Source organism: Leptosomus discolor, chromosome 6 (assembly GCF_034619465.1).
Source record: "Leptosomus discolor isolate bLepDis1 chromosome 6, bLepDis1.hap2, whole genome shotgun sequence".
Lineage (NCBI taxonomy): Eukaryota > Metazoa > Chordata > Aves > Leptosomiformes > Leptosomidae > Leptosomus > Leptosomus discolor.
In genome coordinates, this window is record NC_141396.1 from 41,137,438 (window position 1) to 41,156,291 (window position 18,854).

Sequence of the window (18,854 nt, forward strand, 5' to 3'; positions counted from 1 at the left end):
TCAAGAACATCATCTGGCTCCTGCGTAATTCAAACCTCCCGAGAAACCAGCTTACAGGAAGTAGCACTGCTTGCACGTTTAATTTTAAGGCTAGACCAGAGCCTGACTTACACCATCACTTTCTGCCCTGTCACTAACGCAACTCGGGGGATTAGCATTCCCCATCCCAGACTCTTCAGGTTTCCACATCCCAGTACTTCTGGTGTGCCTAATTTCCTACATCCTTGTGTTAGAGCAATATGCTTTCATCACGGCCTTCTTTCTCCATATCAAAAAGTGAAGTAATTATTAAATTATGAAAAAAACCAACCCCATCTTTGGTACCCAAGGAGATTCAATTGGGTCAAATCAAGACCTACTGCAGCCGGTGCACTACACCAGTGTGACAACAGGACACCAGGGAGAAAGCTGTGCTGAATGGAAGTTGGTGTCAGCACCTGACACCATACAACGCCTCGCTCCAGCTGACTTGGTTTTATTTGCAGTGCATTTGGTTTTACACAGGCACCTGGCTTGCAGGGCTTCCCCTCCCACGCTGGCTAGCAGAGCTGTGACACAGCGCACCCCCCCTAGGGGTCCGAACAGTTCCCATTACGTATTTCTGTTGAATTAATGCACAATTCATAACATTGTAAGAAAAACACCTCAAGTTATTAAAAACCTACTGACAAGAACTTCACCAAAACACTTTTGCCACTTACATTTTCAACCCTTTCCCTTTATCGCCACGTAACGTTACAGGAAGTTACCAAAACTATTACCATCAAGCACAGCAGAACATCGCTAAATCACATTAATAAACCCAAAACCCATTCCCTTCTCTTCGGTTCTGCAGATCAGAGTATGTGAGAGAGCAAAACAGCACAAAATGTCGCCCCGCACCTCAGAGCCACGCAGGTGCCACTTCAAGGTACGATGCCACTGCGCAGCAGTGGGTCTTCCAGGGATTAAAATAGCAGCAAGGCCTCGTTACAATGCATCACAGATCAGAAAGTCATGATTTCAGAGAGCTGATAATACATGGGGCTTTATGAAAGACCAGTTAAGATTCTACCCTAATTACCCACACCAAGGGAACAATAAAAAATAAAATCAGCATTCATTTTAAAAGCCTCAAAAAGCAGAATTCATACAAAATGAAAAAGTAATCAAACATTTTGCACGGTCATTTACTATCTTCATTAAATGGCACCAGATTTCAAGTGGTCATGTGAAAGAAAGATCAGCAACATTTCAAATTTTGCCTGAAGGTTACTCCAGAAGCAGAATTTCTATCTTTGTAATTGCTGCTAAAAGGAAGAAGTGACTGTGAATTGAGTATCGACGATCTTTAATCTAGACATCTTCTGATTTGGTTTGACTCAGCAAGTAGAAAAGATTTTCCATACTCAGTTATCTACAGATTATGTCTACGTATAAAAAAAAATGTGTGGATATATACATTTAATACATACGCCCATGCTCGTACATATATACACACACTGGTAACGAATCGCCCCTGCTCCGCAGCGGTGACCCGCCGAGCCCATGCACCCCCTCGGAACCTGCTTTAAGGCTACATAGCGCATTGATGATGGGACAAGACACAGGCAGCTGCTCTTGGTCTGGGCTGTAATTGTTCCACTTCATGATCTATTGTTACGCTTCTAGTTGAACATGAGGAGATTTCAATAACTTAGAATTTGTTGTATAAAAACAATTCCAGAAACGGAGCCCCCTTATCCAAGGAACATCCCTGCTCCCACCCCAACACCAGCTTTGCTAACTGATTACAGTGGTCAAACTAAATCGCATCAGAAACAGCAAACACACCCTTTTGTCTTAATCTAAACTAACGTGCATCAAAACATTCTGCAGCGTGGCATCCTTTGATTTTCTCATCTTCTCAATGGCCCTGTGGAGATCCTGCTGCTGCACCGGCCGAATTTCATCTTCGTCATGGCTTTAAAAGGAAGGAAAAAAAGCAAGATAATGACTCAGGTGCTGTGTAACAACTATTCAAACAACGAGAAGCAATCACTGAAAAGAGCGCCTCTGACACAGATCCAAAGCTACACTGGAAACATGCCCCATCCATGCATGTATCACTAGCGAGTGTGGGAGATACTCAGGGGAATGTCACAGCAAGCAGAGTTACGTGCACACAAGAGCGTTACCAGCACGTAAGCCTGGCCACAGAGCCCTGTAATAGCATTTGGCGAGTAGTGCCGCCTCAAGCTTGACACTTCATAGACAAAATGAACAAAGGTGACTTGCGTTTTGGGGGGTTTTGTTCTAAAGGGGCAATTTGCCAAGAAAAAGCCAACTCCTGCTTTCCGTGAATCCCAACAAGGTTTTCTAAACCTCTGTAAATTCACAGTTCGAATCAGTAAATACAAACTAATCATCAGGCAGTGTGTAGCCCCAGGAGCATCCACAATTTCTGCGCAGCTACCATAACAAGACAGAATAAAGACACATACGTCTCCTCTTCACAGGCAGAATTAACGTATTCCCTGACACAGAGGAGCGCTGCATCCCGGCACATTTCTTTCAGGTCGCTGCCTGAGAAGCCATCAGTCTCTTTAGCAACTTCTAGGAGATTGACATGCCTGTCCACCTGTCAAAAACCAAAAGGTCAGAGCACAAAAACCACTGAAGTCATTTACTTTGCTCCACCAAGGACAAGAAACAGTGTTTTCACCTGCCCTAAGAAGACCTTGGGTTTGCCACCTTTCGGTGCAGAGTAAGAACTTCCAAAGCAGTTGTTCACCATCTTGGCAACTCTGTTGTCTGCCGAGTTTCTGAACAACTGCTCCTACTTTACATAACCACGGAATGGGGAGCATGGAGGCAAAACTCCATGTGTAACTCCACGTCCTGGATCAGGCTGAACTCTTTCCAGCCACTTATTCACTCCGTTTACAGAATCTCTGGTTACAGCTCCTTCAAGCACATTTTCCAATGCACCAGTATTTCCTTTTCAAAAAGTTAAAGCCAAACTAGTCTAATTATGTGATGACTTCATCTAGGAGGGAAAACTATTCCGTGGTGCTGAAGGCAAAGCCCCAGGCGTAGCCTTTGCTGCTTCCTCCTCCCCCTTCACCCCGCGCACTCCCCAGGATAAACCGAGAATGCGCCAACGCCCACTGAGCACCCTTCCAATTCCCAGCTGCTTCCCCCGCTTTTCTTGAAGGACCAGAGTTACAGCGATACTGTCCTCTTGGCTCATATCTTGAGCTTGTACTTGAGCCCCAGCTCCCCAACCTACAATTCAGCAGGCAGTGCTCTGGTTTGGGTCTGGAGCGAGCCAGGCATGGAAATGAAGGCAGAAGCGACAGTTGGCTCACACTGAAATGCCTCCTACAGACCCTACAGCCTGCCCCTTAGGAAATGCTTTGCTTTAAAGCATGATCCTGCACACAAACACCGAAGCTGGTGGCAGCCAGCTGCAGACCCACGAGGTATGTCCCCCAGCATGGGGCTGTCGGCTACCAAGACTCGCATGGAGCAGCAGAGCTGGCTGAGAATAATTAGAAAATGGCCATGTCGTGCAGCAGGCATCAACGAGGATTTCCCTTCGAGTGAGAAAGAAGAAACAAGATTTTAGGACAGGCAAGGAAAATGGAGGGCATGGCTACACCTGCCATGCAAAGGACTGCCAGGAAGTTTGGCACCCTGGCTGAAAATAAGCCGGGCTTGATAGATCCAATTCCTCCTCCTATGGGATAAACAATACAGGCTGACTTCTTTCTGTTATTTGTGTGGCTGTGATTCGCTGCCAGATGCTTGATATACCTTGCGCTCTCTCAGGTCCATATTCAGGAGCGGATTTAGGTTTCTGCTGAAGACCTTAAGGCCAAGGTGCTGCAAATGCCAGGCTCAGCTGCCGAGGCAAAGCAGTCCCAGAGCCCGCTTGCATGCAAGGGCCGGGTGGCTGCATATATTCAAGGAGCCTGTGTAAAGGTCTATTATTTGGCACATCTCCCCAACAGCTCCTGAAGAGACATTTGAGTCTGAAATGACCACTTGCAAGAGGCATTTTAGTTTGTTTGAGATTGTCTGCAAATAGGTCAGCTCTTCCTCTGCAACTCCTCCGGCATTTCGCATCAGTCCTGTTCTCACTTCCACATCTAGTATTTTGTGAAAAAGCCACCCTGCATCCTAATCCTATACAAACAATCCAAAATGACCATTTGCAAAGCAACCTCCCCAATATCTCAGCCATTCACCATTATGAGCTGTGATTTTTAGGCCTCTTAAAAAAAAAAAAAAAAAGTAACTTGGTTTTCCTAACAAATGGTATTTATTAGGATAGACTTCAACCAAGTGAAGCTTTTCAACATTAACCTCAAGAAAATTATATTTGGCATGAATCTCCAATAAGGCAGGCCCCATATCCTGCCAGCAGACGCTACCAGATGTGCTCACAGCTACTTCTTCCCCTCATCTTGGAATGCAGATGGCAACACGAATGACATACAATATTAGCAACAACATCTAGTTTTCCTCTAAAGGAAATGCGAACCAGGGAGCAAAGTGTAATAAGGAGCACTGTCAAAAACTGGCTTTCTTGACTTAAGCCAACAGGCTGTACAGAGTTAAAAAATAAATAAATCTGGATCTCATTTCCCTGCTGTCATGCCGCCTTGAAATTTCTTTCACTGATCCAAGTGATTTCCAAACACAATTCACCTTCAGCATCTTTAGAGAGATAAACGTATTATCTTGTTATACAGTGAGAAAATGGAGACAGAGAAATTAAGTAATTTTCCTCTGAGATGGTGATTCACCACAAAACCCATGACTGCTGCTCTGACTGAGGCTGATGAGCCAGTAGGCAACTCTACTGCTTTAATTTAACGCCACACCTAGAACCACAAAAGATTCCCAGTTATCATCAGAAACACCCTGGTAGGTAATCCCCACCTTACTCTGAGACAGTCAGTTACAGTTTTCTACAACTCCAGAGCTTGCACTCAGGACCCCAGTAATACAGCAAATGAACCATTAAAAGAAGTCTACTTACATTTTCATTTTTCAAAATCAGCTTCAAGATAGCTTCTCTTTGCTTCAGAGCCTTAAACAAAAGGGATTAAAGTTGTCAGAAAACAAAAATAAACATACGTAACATCTGCCTCAATTTGGCACTGCGTGGGCTCTCCATCACCATTCACATACGCTGATCCCTCAAACGGGAGACATGATACACACTAAGGAAACCTATCTGACGGCAAAGCACTGAGCAAAACAAGATCTAGGGTACTCTGACTGCAGGAGCACACGAAATTAAACAGCTGAGCCCATCCATTTACACTAACTACAGGGAAAGGAAAAACATGCTGGCTTTGCCCTAACCAAAAGCAGCTCTCTGAAGAGCTCCCCTCATCTCTACCGGAGGACAGACTCTCTACATCTAGTGGATGCTTTCGATGCTTTGCTAAATGAGATGAAGAGGATAAACTGTTCTGCTGAAAAAAAAAGAAAAAGAAAAAGAAAAAAAAAAGTAATTCTACAGATGATGCTGGGGAAATTTTAAGCAATATACATCAGATACTGTGATGAGGTTACTGAAAGAACCAGTTAAGTCCTGTGCATACCCTTAAGAGCAAGGTAAAGCACAGGCAGCAAAGAGACTCTTTTTTGTGTCTCCCAAAACCAAACTTGTCCTAAATTCACTTTCATTGTTAAAAAGGAAAAAAACTACCCCACAGATACTCTGGCAGATGAACAGTTGACACTCAGTCTCAAAAAAACACTCTTCCATTTCTCTCTGCCTTGCAGATAAATTCCTAGGAGTAATTTTTGTCATTTTCATCTCAAACTTAAGTTATAAAATCTGCAAGGCTTTAGCTACTCTACAGCCATACTACCTGTGCACACTTGCAATCCACAGCACATAAAAGTTATTTTGGCCCTCAATAAAAGGGTTGTAACCAGCCATGGCTGTATCACAAAATACCACGGACAAGAACAAGAGACAAGTGGTTAGTTCAGCAGATGGCTGAAGCAGGGTGCGGAAAGTTAGGTGCCTGTGCCCTAAATGACACCTCCTGTTGTAATTCTGATCCTGGGAGAGGGAGCCAACTCCTGGAACATCCTGAGGTGCAGTTACCTGTGGATAATTCACCCTTCTCACGACAGTTCTTCATAGAAAGAGATGATAAAGTACTAAAACACACATCCCTGCCTCTTACTAATTCAAAGAAAACTGGAAGACGAGTGAGGTGTGTGAAACCCTGCAAGCAGGCGTTGCAGAAAAGCATTTACTAGGTTCTAAATGCTTTGTTTCAAAAAGTATCCGCCCACAAGGAGTGAAAGCCAGTTCAAACAATATGGGTCTGGGAACATGACTACTCTTCTTGCACAATCAGTAAGAGTTTTACTCCTCCAGAATTGTCTCTCAGCTTCTGAAAAAAAATGAGTAACAAAGGGTATTTCTGTAGCCAGAAGGGAATCCTGACAACCACAGCTGAACTCTTTAAAATATTGATACAAAAATGTCTTGTGATACTGCCAAGTGCTCGAAGGTGACTAAAATACCTCAAAAAGGACAGCAATAGCAAAATTTATAGTAAGGGTAACCTTGTGATGGCTGGCATAATCAATAAAGACCTTAATTACTGCCTGTTTGGCATAAATCCTAAACAGAATAAAACCAGTTTTCCAGACTGCTTGCAGTGCCTCACTGTGGAAAGGCTTGAGAAGAATGTAGGCTTTGGTATGCAGATTTTATTCCCTCTTCTCTCCTTGAAAACTAAATACTGGGTATCCAGAAGGTATAAATGGTCGTCAGTATCTACCTGCTTCTTGACACTATATGAGCGGGGTGCCACTCTCCCCACAGGCAAGGGCATGCAGTCACTTTTGTGCTTCTTGTGACGGTTTTCAAGCTAAAACTAAGCTCTTTCCAGAGCCACTCCATTCTTATAAATCAAGAAAATTGGTGGGAAGCTCTTGGAGCACATGGAGTTGTTCCAGATACAAGACCCAAGGAATCAAGATTTCTTCACCTTAAGAAGCAAAGTTATATACATGCTTCCAGAAAACTAAAAGCAGACCCAAATAAGACAGTAATCCTTTGAAAAAAAAACAACCAAAACAAAATTAAAAAAACCCCAAACAACTGAAAACCAAAAAACCCGAAGACGTATGTTTTGAGTTTCCTGGCTGATAAGGCACCTGCCTGTAGCTCAGCAGCTACACACACTGTCCAGGCACCTGGCACGACTTACAGGTTGGTTGATGTGAAACCGGGTTGGCATTCTTCTCATGATTGCGGAGTCAAGATCCTGAGGACGGTTGGTGGCTCCCATCACTATTACCTGTATGCACCAACAGAAAGAAAACAAGTCAGCCTGAAACCCGCTTTTGAAAACATCGCCGTATTGGAGTTTCAAAACCAAAAATGTGACTTTTCCACACTTTATCACAAACACCAACTTTAAACAAGTCACATAAGGTTTATTGGTACTGATTTCAGCAACTGGATTTAAACAGACAGCTCAAGAGAGCATTGATACCACAGAGTGCTGTCCAGGTGGATATTTCTACATCAGTCTGAAGCCCTCCGAGCCCAATTTGAAAGTTCAAACTCAAAGCATCAACCCAAAACTTCTGCTTATAAGTCTTGGCGATGTCTCTTTAGCTCCTGGTGGTCTGGAAGGAACTTGAAAGGAGACATTTTGATAGGGCATTAAAAATGCAGCATTTCTGCACAGTGTTGAAGAAAGAAAGGCCATGGGTTCACCAGGATGACCAAACTGGCAGCTTTTGCATGCACTAGGATGTTGGTGGGGTTTTTTTTTGGTTTTTGTTTGTTTGGGTTTTTTTGGTGGGTGTTTTTTTGGTTTTTTGGGTTTTTTTAAAGCATTAGAAGTCAGTAAGAACCTATATGCACTGCTACACAGTAACAGCAGCACTTTAGATGCATACAAGCCAAGTTCAATACAAGGAGAATATTTACCTCGTTTGACTGCATGCCAGCTATTAAGTTTAAGAACAAATTTACTTCCCATTCACATGAGCCTTGCTTTCCCATTTGTTACTGTAAGTTATGTACATTGTAAATACCCAGTCACAAAAGTGAAAAATATCAGGGAAATTAATCTCCTATCAGTACAGCTTCCTGACATGCTTCTGCTCTTTTGTCTGGGCTCACCGTTCCGCAGCCAGCCCTGTCAGCACCAGCAGCCCCTGGCCAGGCTGGGTTGCGTGTCCCGGAGCAGAGTCACCCTGCCACCTAGAGGCTTAATTATACGGCGGCAAATCGCTGCGCATAGAAAAAAAAGCCAAAAGGTGTATTTTTCACCCAGGCTCCGGCAGCCTTCACCCTCTAGAAAGCGTTATGCATGCACGTGTTGTGCCAAACACACCCTAACATTTGCCTGAGCTGCCTCTTGCCAAAAGGTATCACTGTACCCATGCTGTGCTTTTTCAAAACTTCCATAGATGGGGTTTTTTGTATTTTTGTGCTTCTGTTTTTTTTTTTTTTTTTCTTTTCCCCTCTCCAAAGTTGAGCCTGAAGCGTTGCTCCCTCTGTGCTACTGGAGCTGAGGAGCCTTCCCAATACCGGCTTTATCTGCAGGTTCTGCAAACGTGGGACCCCGCAGTGCACAATCTTCCACACCTGAACTGTCCCTTCAACTGCCGCAGCTCTGTTGCCCAGGCCCTGTGCCCCGAGTTCCTGCCGGACTTAAGAGTTCAGCACGCAGAGCCTGAACAAGTCCCTCCTGCCGTTTACTCATGTGCCTCCGCAGGGCAGGAGCCACGGAGTAAAATGCAATGCGAGCACCTGGCTGGAGACATGGCAGGGGCCGATTCAGGTTTCTGGGGAGTTTTTCAGCAGGAGTGTTTTGTTTCCAGTATTTCAGGCTCCTCTCCGAGATGTCACTGCAATTCAGGAAGTGTTCTTTAAACGACGGTCTTGACATTTGCCTTGTCTCAGTTTTTGACAGCCAGCTCGCTGGGCTCTTTTGTTAATTACAAATGTTTACTTGGGAGCTTTGGGATGCTTGTCCAGTTCTTGCCAAACAGACTTCCTTTGAATAAGGATTCAATTTTTGGGTAAGACCACATATTGTCTTACGGTAGGGAGTGAACAATTTGACTTGCTCTAAGAAGTTGTCAGTATATTGGGAAAAAAGATAATACATTCAACACTGCAAGAAATGTGTGCTTGCAAGATTATGTTAGCTCCCAGTTAAGCGTTCATGCAAGCGGCCTCTTATTAATGGTAAGCACTCTGTTTTAAAGCTCCTCAGTACATATATTCACTGCATTCTAATCAGTTTTTTAAAAAAATCAACTGAAAAAAAGTCTTTAGCACAAGCCTGAGAGGAGGAAAAGCAGATTTTACAAAGAAAGAACTAATAGTGGTCAGAGCACTGGAACCCATTCACAGAAAAACACAGATTAAAAAGGCTAAAGATTTTAAAATTGGAGAATAAATATCCTTTTTAAAGGCCTTAAAAAGATTGCGGCAGGTGACAGGAAACATCAAGGAGGCTTTCATCCACGCTACATTCAAGTCACTTACTTCATAAATGCTTTTTGTATTTTTCTGCTTTTGTACTTTTTTTCCTTCTCCAAAATACAATACTCCTGTTGAGATTATGGGAGGGGGACTAAAGCCTACAGGAATAACGGGACGGAAGCTTGGATCCATTTAACAGAATTTGTCTTTTGAGAACATAAAACGTCTCTGCCCTTCCAGATTAACTCTAGAGTCTAGTGCTTCTCTAATGTTGATATAATGCTTTTCTGGAAACAAACCAGCCAATCTGCAACTGTGATGAATACTCAGATCTTTCAACACCTTTACTGAAAGGAAAGGTTCGCTTCATCTGAAGATGTTGTTGACAAAATGTTTTTCAAACCAGTTTAAAAATTCCCGATTTTGCCAGCTCAAACCATACAGCTATGTTATTGAGACACTTCAGAAAATAACACCTCTTAAATAAAACCAAAATACCTACAAAAACAGTCTTCTCAAGAAGAAAAATGATCTATTAATATAACTCATCTCATTCCCATAATATACTGGTAATCACTAACACGGACAGGTGAAGAACCACTTTTGGCAGTTATGACTACACGCAATCCGCTACGCTTCCCAAACGCTCAGCGCACAATAACCGAGAGGGAAGACTCACATCAATTTTCTCGTCATCCTTCGTACTTACTTGGCAGTTATAATCAGTGTCCAGCCCATCCCACAGACTCATGAACTGAGCTTTCATCATAGCTGTAGCTTCATGATCAGAACTCGATCGACTTCGTAAGAAGGAATCTGTATTGAAGGATTCAGTAAAGCAGTTTACTTTCAATCCTGCCACAGAAACTAGGCTGTTTGATTTCTCATGTGCAGACTTGTGCTATTCTCTGTATTTGAAATACTTTTTTTAATAAACATTGTCAACAAATGAAAAAAATATTTCTTACGATGAAGAATGGGAAAGTGAACCTCACCGTATTTTCAAGCACATCTTTTAAATCACATTACACGAGCACGGACCTATCACATAAGACTGTCCCAAATCTTGTGCTCCAAACTTTCACTTTCCTGAACTCATAGAAAGTGTAACTTTCACCTTAATTTCTCATTCAGAAATGGAAACGCTCAGGGTCTACCAAGCTAGAAGACACCAAAGCACAGAGGAACAGCAAGCTGCAGGACCGACGTAAAGCAGGCCATACACTTTGCTACGCACAGCTCTAACTCTGCTAATGGTTGCCTACCGAACGGCCCAAAGCTAGAAAAACAACACCACGTTTTTCACACCTATACAAAAGGATAAAAAGCCCCTTCATAAACCTGAACTGTGGAAAGAGTAAAAGCTTCATCAGGCTCCGTTTCTGCAAGTTGTACAACTCTAAGAAGTGCCAGTGCTATGAGACAACGAGCAATTTCAACTGAACTGCCCAACTTCACAGGGACTTAAACGCTAAGGTGACAAGTCCAAATGCACTGAACAACTGGCAACATTGCTGTCTTCCTAGCTGAACTTCCCCTCCTTCTTCAGCCTTGTTAAACTATTATTCCTGAGCTCTCCTAAACCCGTGTTTTATTTTCCATTTCGTGCCCTCACAGCAGAACTGCCGAAGTGCGTTCAGGGATACATTTCCTGAATAATTACTTGCCCTGACAGAAGAAAAGCTTTCCTCATGAACCACCTTAGCTCAACCAAAAATAAGCAGCGACTTGTTCTATTTGTAATTTCCTCCACTAACACGAGGAAGAAATACACTGTTTTTCCCAATTCGCCACTATTACTCTCCAACACTATTTATATTACTAAACCTTGTTCCATTATCGCTCTTTTTCAGGAAAAGATGGCAGCAGATCAATATACCCATCAACTTGAACCTACAGTTTAGTGCCACTCCACTACGGTTACTTACAAAAAAAAAAAAGATAGATTTTTACCTATTTCATCAATAAAAATGATGGACGGTTGGAGCTTTATAGCAAGGGAGAAGACAGCAGCAGCCAGTTTTTGAGACTCTCCATACCATTTGTCCGTCAGTGTTGATGGCTGGAGATTAATAAATCGACAACCAGCTTCCTTTGCTGTAGCTTTGGCGATCAGCGTTTTGCCACAACCAGGAGGGCCATAGAGAAGTACTCCTGAAAAAGCAGCACTGTTAGTGCTCTCGCAAAGAAAACACACTTTGGTCCAACAGACCCGATCGTGTCCATGCTTGTATTTTATCCACGTTTTAAAAGACAGGAACCCAAGTTACACACTGTTCCATCAAATCAAATAAGAGTTATTTGAGATATCCTTATTATAAAATTAAACCTAAGAATATCTAAAACCGAGTACAGTGAAATTGAAGGGAGACACCTGTCTGAAAGATGACTGTTTTATTACTGTGGCTATAAAGGTTACATAAAACTAAAACCCTATTTATTTCCTGTAAGCATTTGACAGGCCTTGTTTGCAGCCACCTTCAGCCTTGCTAATAAGACTTAGCACAGCGGAAGGAGAAGGAAGAAAAAAAAAAAAAGAGCCCATAAACATTTTAAGCAAATTACCCACAATTAAATATGACATTTCGTATTACTTTTAAACTTGTCGCATTGAAAGAATTTCTAACAGTTGTAAAGAAAACGATTTAAAAAAAAAAAATAAGTCAAACAAGCCTGAAACACAGAAAATCACTAGGCTTTTTCTCTGTTTATGTCACTGACAACCACAAACATAATTATGCTGAAGCAACGACTTCCTATTAACACGCAGTGCAAACCACTAATAAAACTGGGGAGCTTGCTCTATACAGAGTCTGCTTTAAAAAGATAAATAAAAAATATTTTTTTCCTTCAGCTTATTAGATCATTTTCCAGACAGGTTCAATTTGTGACTTAAACAGAAAGCAGCCTGGAAAAACTAAACCAGTTACAAGAGTGCTTCATTTTCCATCACTTTGGACACAAAACTGAGATGGTCACAGATACAGGCAGTAATTAATGGTTTTCAGAGAATTTTCAGAAGATAATATTCCAGGGATCAGGGAAGTAAAGATAAACTTTGGCATTTTGCCCAGCATTTTAAGTTCGAATTCTGCTTGTCTGCAGTAACATACAGCCAATATGTCTGTAAGCGTTCCAGCAGAGTCAAACTTCTGCTTTAACATTGGAAAGTTAATTTGTCACCTGCTGGTCTCCTCACTGCCTCAATACTGTGCTACTCCACTCCAGAAAAAAATCAAAGGACCTCCAGAATAACAATGGGATCTCTCTCTCTTGGAATAACTGGAATTTCTAGGACTAGACCGGGCAGATGTTCGCAAGATGAGCTTCCATTGACATCTCATGTTTATGACTTATGTTTCTATACACTGTAGAAATATTAACCAGGTGTATAAAGCTGTACAGCAGCGTTATAGCTCACCTCTGCCAAAGGACAAGATGGGGTGTAAGAAGAAAAAAAAAAACACGACAATTTAGGCAGTTAAAAATGCAGGCTACAGAGATGAGTGCACCAAACTAATATCAGTAACTGAAAAGCAATTATCACTTCATTATTAAGATGAAACTTGTTCAACAGAACCTTATCTCAGCGCAAGAGAAGAGGAAAAAATCTGAGGGTTTTCCCTGACATCAGTCCTAATGGTTGCACTTTGGACTGGTAAGCCAGTTCCTCTTTCCTTTCTGGGTAATTGTAGCTCTTTGGGTTGTTTTGGGGTTTTTTTTTGTTTGGTGGTTTGTTTGGTTGGTTGGTTTTTTTCTCTCTTTTCTCTCTCTCTCCAATACTAACACATAAATCCGTAACATTTCCTTCCTACCTTTTGGTGGCTGTAAGAGCCTGGAATTCTCAAACAGGTATTTCTTCTTGATGGGCAAAATGACCGTGTCTTTCAAATCTGTAATAACATCATCTAAGCCTGCAATATCACTCCAGGTTACCTAATATGGGAAAAAGTATTAGAAATTACCATCATGGTCCCTGCCAACAAAAAACATCCACAAACTTAAAAGTAGTGCAAGGCCTCAAAAAGAAAAAAAGACAAGTGATTTAAAAACCTCTGATCTCAACAATGCAATTTTAGTTTTAAATTACAGAAATATTTTCTATGTATTTCCATAGATACATGTGTATGACAAATAATGTCAAAATCCAAAGTCAAAAATTGAGATCTTCCATGTCTGAAGTGCTTTCATCGGAGTAACACAGAAAACAGTTTCTTACATGCATGCTAAGTGGGTCTACAAGATGTGCAGCAATGCTCATTTCATATTCAGTAAGCTTGACATTTTTAACTCCAATTTGCTTCATTAGTTTTTCAGCCTGTGGGAAATAAAACACCAAGAAAATCAGAGAAAGACACAGAATGCTTAATGTAAAAATCAGTTTTTAAAGAACTGATATTTGAAGTCTGAAAAGTTTCTCTGTAAGTCACATCTGAAAAGAGGTTAAATCGTTCTGAAGCAGAAGGTTTTGCTATTTCCTAATGGCTTGTTGTCACTCCAGCAAAACCAAGCCGTATGTCTCAGTTCCCATCAAGTAAGTGTCACACCAGCCCTCCCACCCCCAAACCCACCAGCCATACACCATGACCTGAAAAGCAACCAAACACGGCATTTGCTGTTCAGACCAGATTTGCAGACACACAGGTAACCTCAGTACAAAACCATTTCCATAACGGCTACAGGAGTTTCCAAAGCTGATACAGCTACACTACATTTCAAAAAGCCCGTTAGTCCTTACAAACTCCATACAGGATTCAGATGAAAAGCCTGAAACTTGACAGAACTCTAGAGCTCTTTCATGTGCTTAATTATCACCATTCACCACTCCGCAAATAACACACACACACGCTTTAATGGGAGGAGGTATAATTGCACTGTTGCAAACAGCATGCCCCCCCCAACCTCCACGGCACAGCGTCAAGTAGACATTAATATATTTTTAAGGAGGAAAAAAAAAAAAAAAAAAAAAAAAAAAAGCTACTTCACAGAAGCCAGTCAATTTTTTCTATGTATTCAATGTTTTCTTTTTCCCAATTTAAAAGGAAAAGAGGAAAAGTCATTTGTTGTGTCAACACGCTTTCATAATTCAGTTTCTCTTTATACTCAAACTTGCGGTTAAGTCTGACACGCTTTTGGGATACTGCAATCTCTTATATAACAGCTGGCACCAGCACAAATTGTGAAAGCTGATTCTTTAAGTGCGCCAAAATTCTTCATTAAAGATCTCCTTAAAAAAAGAAAACCCACCCAAAAGAGAATTAGGTTGCTCAAAACTGCCGTTCAAATCTGTGCAGTTTGTGTCAGTCAGAAAGCAATAAAAAAGCTGCAGCGTTTCTTTCAACACTTTGGAAAGGAAACATTTAACTTTTGGTTTTGAAATGCACCTAAATCTTTCCCCAGAGTATTAAGGCCCATGAATAGTTCAACACAAGGAATGAGGCTTTTCACTTTTTTCGTCCTCTTTCCAGGGCATTTTGACTGACTGCTCCTGGAGGTGGAGGGAGAAGAGAGGGAGAGGGACAAAGTGCAAGCTACTCTTCAAAAGGCATCTGGAGAGCAGCGTTCCTCTTTGTCATCACTAACTGCAGTCCCTGCCTCTGCCATTAAGTTGCCAAAAGGCAGCAGAGAATGAAGTTATTTCTGCTGGAGGTTTTAAAAAGCAACCGGGAGACCGATGAGAGCATTATTTAGCACAACAGCTGCTTAGCAAAGTTGTCAGAAGCAGCAACAGCACTGGGACCACACACTCGCTGATAATTAGACAGCATTGCACTCCAGTTCAATAGTTTTTCCACCACTTCAAGCTAGAAATTTTAACTTGTTACAAAATGTAAACACTGAAAGCGTTAACAGCCTAGATCCTGCCATTGACGAAAAAATAACTAGGTTTTTTTTTATTATTCCATGTGCTTCCATCAATTATTTTGATGGTTACTGCAAGTCCAGCTTTCATTTAGCAGATTTCCCTGTATGAACAGTAACGAACAAGACAGCATTTCACAGAAATATTTATGAATAAGATCCTACCTGTTTCTGAGCTTCTACTTTTTGCTTTCTGGTTGGATCAATGGCATCAACCATCCATTTAATGGTAAAATATGTTACAGCACCAAATATGGTTAAACGAAAAATTAATCCAACCACTTCATTCCGGCTCAGGGGACGTGAAAATGCTTCGGCGTGGACCATCTTGCCTCTCAACACTAAATGTAAAAAAGCACAGGGAGGGACAGAAAGAAAATTAAAGCTGAGAAAACACCTGCCTTCTATTTAAATACCATCTTATAAAATCTATTTCCCACGCACACAGTGGGCATAAAGCTTACCATGAAATTATAACAAAATATCTCAACAATAGCACAGCCCCAACGTACAAAACTGCCTATGACTAAAACAAGCAGCACCAAGTACAACGATGGTTTCATTTCCACTTTCGGTAAATGGAGAAGAAATGGCAGCAACAGACCTGAGGTTTTACTTCTTGCCTGACCACATGCAAAAAGGTCCTGATTTCACTCTTCTCTCAAGAAATCCGCATTCCTGTCAGCTATATAATACCCCAATAAAGATTACTTTATTTCTGTGCCAAGTTTAAACTCCCATCAAGAGCGACATTTTGTGACTGTTACTGACCCACGAATGCTAAAATACGGAGACAAAGATAACTACACGATTTAAACAGGGAGTTCTTTTACCGAAGAGGAATTTTAAATGAAAGTCACCCAACTGGCACATTAAGGAGCAATCGACGACTTGTATTTGAATAAAATGAGGTTAAGAGCTGGAGCCTGCACCTAGCAGAATACATTTTGAGTTATTAATATCCCTGGAAAACTGAAAATTCTGGATGTGGTCCACTGCTATCAAGGGAAAAGGCTGGCTACTGTACAAGCCAAACCTAGGAAGTACAGCACTTTCAAGTTAAGGGAGCGTGCTGCAGAGAGGAAAAAACCCTTCCTAAAATAATGAAAAATTACTTATAAAATCAGAGTCCTCTTTCCCTGATTTACTTTCTCCTCAACTGGTGGGGCTGCTGCTTGAGAATCCCCAAAGCTTTCCTCATTCACTGCCTGATTTTCCTGCTCCAAGGGCAAGATCAGCAGCAAGTCCTTTGGCAGCTTCCAGTGCTCCCTGGCTGCTTACCAAACAGAGCTGTCAGCCAGGGAAAAGCCGGGCTAGCTACAGCCAAGAAATCCCTGAATTCCCCCTCGCTTGGCTAGCCGTCATGTCATGTCAACCCCCTATTCAACTCAAGGCGATGCCATGCCATACCATAGATTCCATTTACAATGATTTGGGAGACTGGAATTAGGAGAAGCACTGCGATACGTTTACCAAAAGATGTCAACAGCTCGCTACTACATTCCAGTGTGGATCGCTAAAAGTTTTGGGTTCTTTAACTCCTCATTCTCTGTTTAGATATTGAAAAATCAAGGCTGCTGCTCTGCATAGCTCTTTGGAAACCAAATAAAAATTGCCTGCTTATGCATCTGAGCAAGTAATACAGAGCTAGGAAATTCTGCACGTTCTCTTAAGCCTGATTTAATATAGTAAAAGGGCTATATAGTCAGTGAACAAGAAAAAAAGCTTCCAAAAAAGCCCCAAAACCCAACGAAAAAATTTCTTATGCAATCCTTGCCCTGAATACAAATCAAAAGTTAAAAATTCTCTCCTGTTCAAGCATAACCTTTCTAAACGAAGCCCTGTTTATCCTGCATGAATTTTAGCACTTATTTTCTAGGCAGACGTACCGAACAGCAAGCTCTGGGTCGGTACGGCTAGGCTGCGTTCTGTTCCAGCCCTGCCTGTCCGCACGCCAAAGCTTCAGCTCTTACAAAGGAAGCCAAAAGCGAAGCGGTGCCTGTCCCTGTCCTGCTCCCGCAGCGCGGCCAGGGGGAAAGCTGAGGCACTGGGGAAAACTCTCGCCTCTCCCCGTGGCCCCAGGTAAGAGCCACCGCTTCCCTCTCAAGTACTCGGCTTTACCCCCACGCAGACCCCCCGGTCAGCGGAGAGGCCCAGTTGCCGGCCCGGCCGCCAAGACAGACCGCCTCACCGGCGACCTGGCGAGGCCGGAGCTGACAAAGGAAGAGGCCGGCTGGGCCTCAGCGAGGGCAGGAGCAGACCCCGGGGAGCCCTCGGCCTTGCCGAGGACGCGGCGGCCGCCCGGGAGCCGGCCATGGAGGCGCGGTGAGGCGAAGGCGGCACCAGTGGGGGCCGGGCCGGACTCGCCGCCCGTGACCTTCCCGCCACCGAGTAGGTGCCAGCGCGGCGGCGGGCACCGGCGGCGGGGGAGCGGCCGCTCGTTCTCCCGCCGGGTCACTCACCCCTCGGGCTGGTCTCTCAGACAGGCGGGCAGCGGCGCGACGGCAGCCGCACGGGCGGAGGAAGGCGGCGGCGGCAACGCGGGCCCAGGCTCGGCGGCGGCGCGTCCTGCGCTTCTCCCCTCCGGCCGGCTCCCGCCGCCCCGCACGAAGGTTCCGCCCGCCGGCACGGCCTGCCCCGCGGCAGCCACCTCCTAATAAACACGCTCCGACCCCTCTCGGAAGCAGTGGCGTTTCAGAGGTTAATAGCTCAAGTTTGGAAAACGCAGCGCTTGGCAGGTTTGGGATGCTACAGGGATCTGCTGGGATGAAAATCATCGAAATTTAAGAATTCATCAGTAGGTTACTAAGAGATATTGAGGTAACAGTTTTCCAATTTCACCTTCTAATGAAAACAGTAACTTCACTCTCTATATATAGTAACAGAAAGATGTCCAGAAAAGGGTTAAAATAAGGGGATCTCTGTAATAAGTGTCATTAATCCAAAGTTTTGGCAACTTGTCTTCAACCCCTCTGCTCTTGTTGTTGATGCCACTGAAGTTTTAAAGCCTTTCAGACCTCAACAGCGAGTCTTATCGCTTTTTTTTATTCTTACTTGTAATCTGCACATTGTCCAGGGGCTTCCTAACAAAATCTAGCCTGCTCACCAGAGATCATAGTTCACTCATCAAGAGCAGTTAGCTTTTTATGCAATGCTAATTTTATTACAGATCCTCTTTAAACATCATCCCTTGCACATGGGCGTAGATGCTTCACCTGCTGAGGAGTCTGCGCCAGGTGGCTATCACAGGCAAAAACCTGTAGAGCAGAGCTGCTGCTTCCACTCTGTGATTTCTCCACTGTACCTGCTCCACCAACACCACCTTGTAGGGGTAGGGAACATACACCGAATTTCCTTCCCGCAGCTGATCTGGCTTGTGCCAAAACCCAGGCACGCTCTCCAGTGACCCAAGTGGGAAGTCATCCACCCCACCAGTATTCATCTATCATCACACTGGTGGTGCGTAGTGTTTCCATCATTAAATCCATGTGCAAAAAAATATGTTCTCAAAGTGATTTCACCAAAGTACTGTTCCAGC

General features: G+C 43.1%; 1 protein-coding gene across 1 annotated transcript; it reads right to left on the bottom strand.

The window, feature by feature from the left end:
* Window positions 1–629: 629 nt before the first annotated feature.
* Window positions 630–17,842, bottom strand: ATAD1 (ATPase family AAA domain containing 1). The gene is made up of 10 exons (XM_086466506.1): window positions 17,779–17,842; window positions 15,482–15,657; window positions 13,674–13,772; window positions 13,270–13,390; window positions 11,408–11,608; window positions 10,164–10,270; window positions 7,215–7,304; window positions 5,009–5,059; window positions 2,463–2,599; window positions 630–1,942 (listed from the first exon to the last, which is right to left on the bottom strand). The coding sequence occupies exons 2-10, from the start codon at window positions 15,641–15,643 to the stop codon at window positions 1,822–1,824; spliced, it is 1,089 nt and encodes a 362-aa protein (XP_086322632.1). The 5' UTR covers window positions 15,644–15,657; window positions 17,779–17,842; the 3' UTR covers window positions 630–1,821.
* Between the last annotated feature and the right edge of the window lie 1,012 nt (window positions 17,843–18,854).